Below are 11,483 nucleotides of genomic sequence, written 5' to 3' on the forward strand. Positions count from 1 at the left end.
GTCTAGCTCCTACAAAATACACACCTGTGTGCTGGTGTGCATTAGAGGCTTTAGTTACCGTTTTATATATATGCACTGCTGACACACACAGATTTGTTTTTGTGAATTGTGTGGCCTTTCCGTAGACTTCTAATGTTTGTATACTGTACAAACCATATGTGACCCTGGACCACAAAACCAGTCTTAAGTTGCTGGGGTATATTTGTAGCAATAGCCAAAAATACACTGTGTGGGTCAAAATTATTGGTTTTTATTTTATGCCAAAAATCATTAGGAGATTAAGTAAAGATCATGTTCAATGAAGATATTTAGTAAATTTCCTACTGTAAATATATAAAAACGTAATTTTTGATTAGTAATATGCATTGTTAAGAACTTCATTTGGACAAATTTAAAAGTGATTTTCTCAATATTTAGATTTTTTTGCACCCTCAGATTCCATATATTCAAATAGTTGTATCTCGGCCAAATATTGTTCTATCCTAACATACCATACATCAGTGGAAAGCTTATTTAGCTTATTCAGCTTTCAGATGATGTATTAATCTCAATTTTGAAAAATTTACCCTTATGACTGGTTTTGTGGTCCAGGCTCACATATTTTCTATCACCCTACACCTAAACCTAGCCCTCATAGGAGACTGTGTGCATTTTTACTTTCTCAAAAAACTTGTTTACTTGTCAAAGCACCACAAATCATATTGCACTATTTGCTTCTTAACCTTTAAACACTGTACCTCTTCTGCACATTATCATGCACAATTATTATGTAAAGTACTTGTCTGTCTTAAGTTATGTGTATGTATAGGCAATTATTTATAGTATATGTATAGTTACATGTATAGGTTTAAAAAATTGTTTCTACGTCTAGTGTATGTATGTTCATATTTATGTTTATTTATGTAGCACTGTGGTCCTGCGAGACACGACATTTCTTTCCACTGTATGTCCACACATGTAGCGGAATGACAATAAAGCTCGACTTGACTTGACTTCATTCTGTATGATTTATAAGCCTTTTGAATTATGGGGACACTTAGAATGTCCTCATATTTCACCCTCTCCTTGTAAAACCTATGTCATACTCATGTCATTATACAAATTTGTGTCCTCATTTGTCACAAACACACACACACTTATATCGGAGATTGCGCAGCTCACACATCCTGGGGCTGGTTGCATAAAGGTTAAGACTAGTCTTAAAAGTTAATCATCTATTTTTTTCCTTTCAGACTGGTCTTTTTTTAAATTCAGTCACATAAAAACTTAAAACAATTAAGTTGAATCCAAAATATAAGACTGATTACCCCTTGGTTAACTGCTAGTTGGTCAAACTATTTCTCAAGACACTGTCTTAACACAGAGGCTAAGTCTATGCAACTGGCCCCAGGAGCAAACTTGTCAAGGCTGCCCCACAACGTTTATTAATAACATAGTTTCAATACTGAATCATCATATTTTCTAGCAACGAGAGGACAAAATTGCTGTTCTTGAAGTAAACTCACTGTAAAGAGAGATGCACAGACTTTTATGTCTCTCTCTCAAATTGGCCATATTTGAGAAAAAAAAGTTTAGTGTTTTCTAATTATGCTCAGTGTCTGTGGTGGTTACAGCTCTGATCAGACGTGAAAATATGTTGTGGGACTATCGAAATAATTTTCATTTCATTTCATTGTTTGAAGTGTGGGTAAGGGTAAGAAATGGGATTGGGCCTAAAATATGATGCTGTGCCGTCTATATTGTATCCAACAGTGATGTCGCAACAAAAGTGTAAAACTGTTTTCATTATGTGGTCCTTATTGCTTTGTCTCTTCTTACAGATCGTTTGATATGTACTGAGTTATTTATGTGTTTTAAACCCAAATCACAGTGGCGTCCATCTATGGGGAATGAATGTACGCTGATAGCCAATCATAGCAGTTGCCGTTTACTTCTAATTATACAATTCAAACAGAGCGTTCTGCTTAGGGTGGATAAAAGCAGGACAGAAAAAAACCTATTACTTATAAATTCTGATGTTTTTTGATGTGAAAAACTCGATAACATTATAAGTGAAAAAAGGTGGACCTTAGTAGACCTTACATCGTTTTAAGCGCTTGAGGTGCTGTGTCCTCTCAGCCTTGAAAGCAAGCATACTGTTGTGCTTTCCCCCACTAATGCAGCATCTAGTCAACAAATTAATTACTTAGCAATGACATGAACACATGCACTACAGTATACTGTTTACACACAGTTTCTTTGTCTACGTTTTAAATCCATACATCAGTCAGCCTCTAATATGATCTTTAAACTGCTGTCACATCACAATGAGTGATTAGAACATGATAGGCAAATATGTGGGTAACATCCATGATATGGATTATGCAATGGTCTGTTTTGGATTATGAAAAATTAGTAATTTTTCCATAATTTTGGATGATCTGATGGACTAATATATGTAAAAGACAGTCTCTGTGCTGTTCTGTGAATATGGGGCCAAGTGAATATGGTGAATGATGAATTGAATAAAACATGTCTTCATCATGATACTACCTGTATAGTATCTGGCAGATGAGATTCATTAATATGCTTACTGAGGATTGTCGGGATAATTTTAGGTTTGTGGTCTTTAATTTTTTCTTTCAAGTTGTATTTCAGTTGTATTGCTTTGCTCAGGGTATAAAAGGAAAAATGAACTGTTGATCAGTAAAAACTCCTTTACTGCAGTGCATAGTGCATAAACATCTATAGAATGATCTATAGAATATGTCATTCCATTCTACTGCTTTTACATTTAAATGTGTAATTTAATAAATAACTTTGCCTGCTTTAAAAGTTTTGAGAAACTGTTCATCACGTTTGTTGTTCACTTTTTCAGAACTGCAGCGTAAGCTTCCTGTTTTACATTACCTTACATTTTCAAAAAACACATAGAGAGTAACTCATGTTTTGACATGTAAAACATGAAGAGACAATTTATTTTATCTAATGGTTAAAATGATTACTTGTTTAAAAGCATCTCCCAGACACTGTTTATAAAGCTTAACTTGTATGAAACCTGAATTATTCAAGGAAGTGGAAACACTCTGTGGTTTACTGTCTCTGCACTGTGCTAAAACCTGTAGTTTGTTGAAACCGTTACGAGTGACAGACACAATGGAGAACTATATGTTCTTCATATGTGTATTTTCTTGTTGGATTATGCACATCACATCTAGTGGTAAATATATTCTCTTTCAGACATTATGAAATTAACATATCAGCATCAAATAGCTATTACTATTGACGTAGCCGAAAAGGACCAGTTTTTATCTATATAAATGCCTCTCCAGATGTGCCAGCACGAGGATCTTCTGATCTGTTGAGAGTCCAGATGGGAGAAAGCATCAGTCTGAACTGCAGCATGACCAACCGATATGAAATCGCCTGGTATCAACTCAGATCTGAACATCTTGATCTACTGATTGCGGCAGAGAAAGACGAAACAGGAAGAAAACTTCTGATCAACTACAATCCAAACAGCAATCGACTGAAAATTACTGCAGACACATGGGTCACCAGAGCCACACTGGTTATTTTTGGAGTAACAGAGTCAGATTCAGGTCTTTATTTCTGTGGAACAAAGTCTGATGCGCCAGAGATGTTCTTCGACAAACCCATCAGACTAGAGATTGAGGGTAACAGATTTCAGTTTTTCCATCATATCTTTAAAACTTGTCAAGGGAGATGTATGTATGTATGTATGTATATGTATTTACAATACACAGTAAATATTGTTTTTTTTGATCTGAAAAACAAATTGTAAAGGACCTGAAACGTCTGTTGCATAAAGAACAAATTTAAAGCTACAGAAGCTCATGTTAACCCACTCTCCCATTTACAACTACAACTAAAAACAGTTCTGTGTGTGTCTGTGTGTGTGTTTGATAAACTGATCATATATTTACAGGTCTATTTGTAACAAAAAAGCCAAAAGACATTGACGTCACAGGTAACATGTTGGTTTATATACTGGTTATTCATAATTTTTCATGTTCTAACAGTTCTGTGGAAATCCACCTCTAATACTAGTTCTTAGTTAACACATTCCCGTTCTACAAATATGAATATTCTCTGTCTGTAGATGAAGTGACTACAAAAGAGACGGCATTGATGTTCGGTGGTGTTGGTCTGGCTGTGCTTGTGTTTTTTGTGGCTACAGCCATTGCAGGAGGAATCATTCACTATCGTGGTTGGCAGAAAGGATGGGCCGCAGCCAAACGCTCATCTCTGATTCAGCACAGATCACCTAAAGTCACCTAACTGCTTTATTTTACGATTCATGCTTTGCACTGTGAGTTAAATCAGCATTACTGTGGGTTACCCCAAAATAAAACAGAAAACTGTGGCTCAGTTGCTTTTCCTGTTGACCAGATCTGCTTTCACTTTAGAGAAACTAAGATGTTTTGACAAATGTATCCTTTTTCAGCACCAGTGAAAATTAAATAGTCAATAATTGTTATTCAGGTTTGTGTGATTCATTTGTGCTTGTCAATGATATTCAGCTAAATATTCAATTCAATTCAAATTTATTTGTATAGCACTTTTCACGATGCATATCGTTGCAAAGCAGCTTTACACCAAATTGACATTTTTACAATATATGTAGTAGTAGCTTGATGTAAATATGGCAGAGATGTGTGGTAAAGATCAATTAATGACGTAATCAAACAAAGAACACTATAAATTAGTAGCAAAATTCGGTAGTGCTGTATGTTTTCAGGGTTAGCATCATCTGAAGTCCTCTGTGGGGTTGACATCATCTCTTCTTAAGTGTTCTGGATCCACATTGGAACTTGTGAATTCCTAGTTACCATGGGATGTCAATCCCATGGCAAAAACAAAGAACAAATAGGAACATAATTAGCGTAGCTGCTGTTCAAACTAAGAAAAGGAAGGTTTGTTAAACCAGAGCTAAAAGGTTAATAATGAACATTTGATCAGATATAACTGCAGGAAAAGTTTATGAGATGCATTGTTTGAATGCTTGGCTAAAAAGATGTGTCTTTAATCTAGATTTAAACAGAGAGAGTGTGTCTGAACCCCGAACGTTATCAGGAAGGCTGTTCCAGAGTTTGGGAGCCAAATATGAAAAAGCTCTACCTCCTTTAGTGGACTTTGCTATCCTAGGTACTACCAACAGTCCAGAGTTTTGTGATCTTAGGGAGCGTGATGGATTGTAGCGTGGTAGAAGACTAGTTAGGTACGCAGGAGCTAAACCGTTAAGTGCCTTATAGGTAAGAAGTGCTATTTTGTAGCTGATGCGGAACCTAATAGGTAGCCAGTGCAGAGACTTTAAAATTGAGGTAATATGATCATATTTTCTTGACCTGGTAAGGACTCTAGCAGCTGCATTTTGGACTATCTGTAGCTTGTTTATTGAAGATGCAGGACAAACACCTAGTAGTGCATAAATATAAAATCGCTCCTACTGCAACTGTTTTTAATGCAACATGATTCAATATCAATACACAATATTCAAGCTGAAGTAGCATGTTTAAAGCATTTTTACTTTAATATAGAGATTAAGTTTTTATTCAAAAAAGTACAGCAAACAGGTTCTTTCACAGCCAATACAACCAAACATATGCTTTAATATCATTAAGAACTTGTATTTTTTTTTTAAAGTATCTTTTGACATCATATTTTTTATCTGTACTAGCAATAATATCTACATGTGTGCTGTTTTCAAGTGAAAAAATAAATGTAAATCTCTTCTGTAGCACAAAAATCCTGATTAAATCAACATGTCAACAGATGTCCTAATGTTAAAGCAGTGGTAAACTGTTTTATAGGCTTGATTGTATTTACAGGGGTGCAGTCTCACTTTTTTTTTTTTAATTAAAACAGACATTATTTATTCTACACAGCTCTGTCCCTTGTCCTACGAATGCTCTGATGATCTATTGGTTTTATGAATCCACTCCCTCAGAAATACGCATGTGCAGGAACAGGATTAAGAACCGCTGCTTTAGAATATTTATTATGAAACTTGTGAATCCTTTAGAATTGTTACAAGACAGAATCACGCTTCATATATGAATACATTTTTTGTGTCTGTGTGCCCCTAGTTTTTATGGCATGACAACAACTCTTCCTCTTCTCTAAAGCTCTGTAGTATGGCCTTGCCCCCTTTGTTACATGTTCCTGGGGGTGGTGTTTATGTAAATTTCAGGGTCTGTGATGTCACCAACCCGAGAAAATCACAACCACCCTGTTAAATGTATTATAGAGTTCAAATAAAAATTAGAAAAAAAAAATTAGAATTATATGAATTTGTGCATTTTCTGACAGAAAACCAGATTATTGCCAATACTAAACAACTTCAAACATTATATGACATATGTCCTCAAACTTTAAAAAAAAAAAAAAGGTTTCAACAGGATTTCCTGACCTCATCAAAATCATGCAACTAAAACCACAAAAATATGAGGTGAAAACAAACTGACTATCACTGACAATGGAAGAGTGTTACTCATACTGAGAAAGCACTATGTTTAGATTATACAGGTGCATCTCAAAAAATTAGAATATAGTGAAAATTTTTGTTCGTAACTTATTTCAAAAACTGAAACTTTCATATATTCTAGATTCATTACATGTAAAGTGAAATATTTCAAAAGTGTTTTTTTATTTTAATTTTGATGATTAGAGCTTACAGCTTTTGAAAGTCAAAAATCCAGTATCTCAAAATATTAGAATATTTACATTTGAGTTTCATGAAATGTCCATCCCTACAGTATAAATTCCGGGTATCTCTTGTTCTTTGAAACCACAATAATAGGGAAGTAACTAGTAAAGTAACGCATCACTTTTGAATTTCTAAGAAAATATGTGAGTTACTTTTTCAAACAAGTAACGCCAGTTACTTTTTTCCCCATTTATTGATTGACAAGTGTCCTGTCAGGAAATTGGGGGTAAACATGATGTTACTGTTTTCTAGACTAAATGTGAACATGCATTAATTCATCTTACTCACAAAAAACAGATTTAGTATTCCTCAAAATGAATAAAAACAGTGAAATGCAAACTCAGAAAATGACGCAAACCTGCAATGATTAAATATGTTAAATAAAACAAATATCCTTTAGTGCTGACCTTCGATGACGCAATTCAACCATACTAATAGATAAACTAACATTTGTGCTTCATTTTTTTTTTTTTTTTAAAGCTGAAGAATGATCTCCTGCATAAATGTACTTTTTTTCAGCCTGAGGTGAATTCATTTCACTTTTGGTGTAAAAGGGCTTTAGAATTGTTTTATATTAAAAACAAACCCTGCCCAGCAAGCCCTGTCCAGATTTAAAAAGTACAACGCAAAAGTAACATCACGCATTATTTTCCATAAAAAGTAACTAAGTAATGTAATTAATTACTTTTACACTGTAATGCATTACTTTTAAAAGTAACTTTCCCCAACACTGCTCAGCAGTGCCACAGGCTGATTGCTTTCATGCCACTCCTTACTCATGCTGTCATTTGTGCTAGGAGCAAGTAATTTGCTGTAATTTGTGCTGCCAACCAAGTATTGAAAGCATAAATGAACATACTTTAAAGAACTTGAACTTTTCTGTTTTGCAAATCCGTTTTTTTTTATTGATCTTAGGAAATATTCTAATATTTTGAGATACTGGATTTTTGACTTTCATGAGCTGTAAGCTCTAATCAAAATTAAAACAAAAACAAAAAAAACTTTTGAAATGTTTTACTTTACATGTAATGAATCTTGAATATATGGAAGTTTCAGTTTTTGAAATAAGTTACAAACAAAAAAAATGAACTTTTTCATTATATTCTAATTTTTGAGATGCACCTGTATTAGAAGTAAAATAAAATATTTAGGAGAATAGAATGAGAACATCAGTAGAGTCGTGATCACTAAATATATATATGAAGTTACTCCGCTTATGAACAGTGATTTACAGCTTAACTGCAACATATTTAGAGATGTTTTGTATGTACAGAATGATACATTACTTAAAATAATAATATAGGAATAATAGGAAATAAATTGTTGAGAGGAGAATTATTATATGCATGCAAGCTGAGTTAAGAAGAAAATATGCCATCTGTTTTTGTTGTTGTCATCTTTTTTGGGACATAAAGCTTGATTAAATAAGAATGCTGTCAATGTTAAATGTGTTATTGAGGGTTCTGATCAAATAAACTGCAGTAAAACTAACAAATTTAAGGTGCTTCTGCATTTTCTGGCTGAAAATCTGATCATTATCAATGCTAAACCTCTTCAATCCTCCTCAAAAGAAATCTGCCCTCACAATTTTAGAACAAAAGAATAGTTTCACATTAATGTTGTGCATGCAATGAACAACAAGGATTTCCTGACTGACTGACTGACATGCAGCTAAAACCACAAAAAAAGAGCTAAAAATAAACTGTCACTATCACTACAGAGCATTACTTGTGCTATGAAATCACTATATTTAGACTAAGTCTAAATATTAGATTAAGTCTAATAATTTGAACACATTAGTAAGCGTTAAAATCACTATAGGAAGATGAAGGAAGATACTCCCTTAAAAACAGTGTTTATTTACAGCTAAAATAAATAAATAAATAAAAAGTTCATTTTTACAATCATATGGTAGAAATGTCCTATCATATGTACCACATATTAATTTGATGCAGTAAATCAAAGTGTGTAGCAAGACTTGAACTGTCAAACTACAAATAGTTTTAAATACTTTCATTGCTCTGGAATGGAAGTGGTAACACTACGTTAAGACTGTCTTAGGAACTTTGACCAACTAGCAGTTAACCAAGTTGTAATCAGTCTTACTTTTCAGGTTCAGATTTGACCAATCTACCTTTTTGTAACCGACTATAATAAAACTTTTTTTTTTTGGGTGGTGTACTTAAAAATAAAACTCATAAAGAACAATGTAATTAATACAAGACAGAGACTGGTTTGATCTTGATTTGACAAAAAGAAAAAAGCTGTGATAAATCATGACATTAATTTTAAAAAGTGTGGGGTTATTGATATAATTTCATAGTTCTACATTTATTACTCCAATGAGGTGACTGATTGGTAGCAGATTAGTGTTTTTCTAAAACCTGCTGTTTGTGTATTAGGATTGACAGATCATTTTCAGTCTTGTTGGTCTAGTTTAATAAAATTACAGCTTTTATCATGCATGAGCAATACATGTCAAACATTCAGATTAAATGAAAGTGAAAGTCAATTGTTTCAGGAAAGCATTTATCCCATAAATACTGCTGGCCCACTTTGGCAGAACATGTTAGATAAAGTGGGCCAGTGGGATTTCAGGTAAAGTGGGCTGATCTTTAACCTTAAATAATATAAATTGATATTTACTGGTTATTTTAGAGTTGACATTTTTTTGGAAAACAGAAATAAGACTGCAAATAGAATTCAAGTCAGAGATGGAAAAAATGAATAGAAAGGAAGTCAAGACATGAGGTTCAATATGTGGAGTGAGGAAAGGATGAGAGGAGAAAAATATGCAGAATATAATGAACAATTAAAAATAGTTTAAAGCATTTAGAGAGCAATAGAAAACCATTTTTACATATGGTTACCATTTTAAATGTTTCTCTAACTTTTTTCTCTCTAATCGTTGCTGTGTTATAGTCACATCTGTAATATATTGTAGAGTTCATTTTTAATCAATATTCTGATTTTTGATTATTCTGAGATTTCGATTTAATTAAATCAAACATCAACACAACATGTTCTTTTAGTTGTTTGGAATTTCACAAATGAATGAATGAGATGTAGATTTATTTTACTCATAACCTGTATATATTTTGGGTTTGTTACATATGTTTGTCTGATCATGTGTGTTATTAAATCATGTGTTTTTATTTAAGATACAGAATTTTTGATAAATGAGGTATGGCCCACTTTACCTGAAAAGAAATTTGTCTGGTGTACATGACCTCAAAATGTTTATTGGTATATATCTTTCAAATAACACTTCATATGAACTGAATTCAAAGTGAAATATTATAGCTGGACCTTACATTTAACAAAAGTAATTACATTGTATGCCAAGGGCCCTGTGAAACATAATTAAACTGTACAGGACACCTAGTGACATCACTGCTTAGGGCTGGAAATTACCCCACACAATTTCCGAGAACTAGGTTTTGATGGGCCAAAACAGTGCAACCAAAAAAACCTGTTCTCTGTCCTCCCTGACTTTGCACAGGGTCTGTGCAATGAGGCTCACTGGGGGAAACGCATACTTGCGTAGGTCCCTCAGCCAACTGTGTGCCAGTGCATCTATACCGAGGGGGGCCTCAGTTAGACTGTACCACAACTTGCAATGAGTGGATTCTGGTGAGGCAAAGAGATCTACTTGTGCCTGGCTGAACCAATTACAAAACAGCTGGACCACCTTGAGGGTGGAGCCTCCACTTACCTCGGAGCGAAATCTGTTGTGACAGAGAATCGGCCACACGATTGAGATCACCTGGAATGTGAGTGGCACGCAGGGACTTGAGTCTGTGCTGGCTCCAAAGTAAGAGATGGCGGGCCAGTTGTGACATGCGAAAGGAGCGTACACTGCCCTGGCAGTTGATGTACACCACAGTCGCTGTGTTGTCTGTGCGGATCAGAATCAGAATCAGAATTAGCTTTATTCGCCAAGTGTGCGCAAACACACAAGGAATTTGTTGTGGTTTTTTAAGGTGCTCCTGGTACATATGTAACCCTTGGCTATAGGATATTGGAATAAAACCCGACTACGCCACCTAGGTTATTACCCAGGAACATATAAAGAAACACTTGTTGATTAACACAAAAGTTACAACAATATGAAGGACCCTGCTGGTTCATTTTTGATTCAAGACAGAGACGTGACTTACAAAAAGATACACATTTATTAATTCACACCATGGTATACTCAATATTAAAAAAACAATCTTAAAATGGTCTCATCACAATTACCAATTAAATACCCGCAGTCTGAAGGTGTTGCCTTTGGTTAGGGAAAGGAATGGAACAGTGGACAAAGGAATGTTTATTATTATATTATATAAGTATAACAGAATTATGTTATTTCTGAGAAATCTTTTTAGTGACAGCATTGGTTCTGTAGAATATAAACAATTTAAAAATATGAATACAAGTAACAATAATATAATTTGGATGGAGAGCTTGTGAAATTGTGATGGTCAAGCATTTTATTCGCGATTACTACAGCAGAATAACATGGTGTTGATGTCACCATTCAATGTTTATGCTCCATGATAAATATTTCCATATTTTGGTATTCATGATATTTTTTATTTCAGTGTATCATCCCATTCCTGTGTTGTTGCATGACAAGTAACAAAAAGGACAATGGTAAATATGGAAATGTGGTTGGAACCATTACTACATGTGAAGATCGAAAAAGGAATAAAATTTGTAAAATGTCAACTAAAAAAAATCAACTAAAAGAACAACAAGCTAAACTAGCAATTCATACATATCATAC

At 34.0% G+C, this 11,483-nt stretch overlaps 1 protein-coding gene across 1 annotated transcript; it reads left to right on the forward strand.

Moving 5' to 3' along the window:
* The first annotated feature begins 3,119 nt into the window (after positions 1 to 3,119).
* LOC127160797 (uncharacterized) lies at positions 3,120 to 4,281 on the forward strand. Its single transcript, XM_051103461.1, has 4 exons — positions 3,120 to 3,199; positions 3,312 to 3,656; positions 3,929 to 3,970; positions 4,103 to 4,281. The coding sequence occupies exons 1-4, from the start codon at positions 3,136 to 3,138 to the stop codon at positions 4,279 to 4,281; spliced, it is 630 nt and encodes a 209-aa protein (XP_050959418.1). The 5' UTR covers positions 3,120 to 3,135.
* Positions 4,282 to 11,483: the final 7,202 nt, after the last annotated feature.

This window comes from Labeo rohita, unplaced genomic scaffold, assembly GCF_022985175.1.
Source record: "Labeo rohita strain BAU-BD-2019 unplaced genomic scaffold, IGBB_LRoh.1.0 scaffold_459, whole genome shotgun sequence".
NCBI classification, from domain to species: Eukaryota; Metazoa; Chordata; class Actinopteri; order Cypriniformes; family Cyprinidae; genus Labeo; species Labeo rohita.

What these genes read in the sequence shown, in the direction of transcription:
- LOC127160797 (XM_051103461.1), top strand. Translation starts at nt 3,136, where the DNA reads ATGGAGAACTATATGTTCTTCATATGTGTATTTTCTTGTTGGATTATG. An exon ending in TATGCACATCACATCTAGTG is followed by an intron (nt 3,200 to 3,311) that starts GTAAATATATTC and finishes ATGCCTCTCCAG; the next exon opens with ATGTGCCAGCACGAGGATCT. An exon ending in CATCAGACTAGAGATTGAGG is followed by an intron (nt 3,657 to 3,928) that starts GTAACAGATTTC and finishes ATATATTTACAG; the next exon opens with GTCTATTTGTAACAAAAAAG.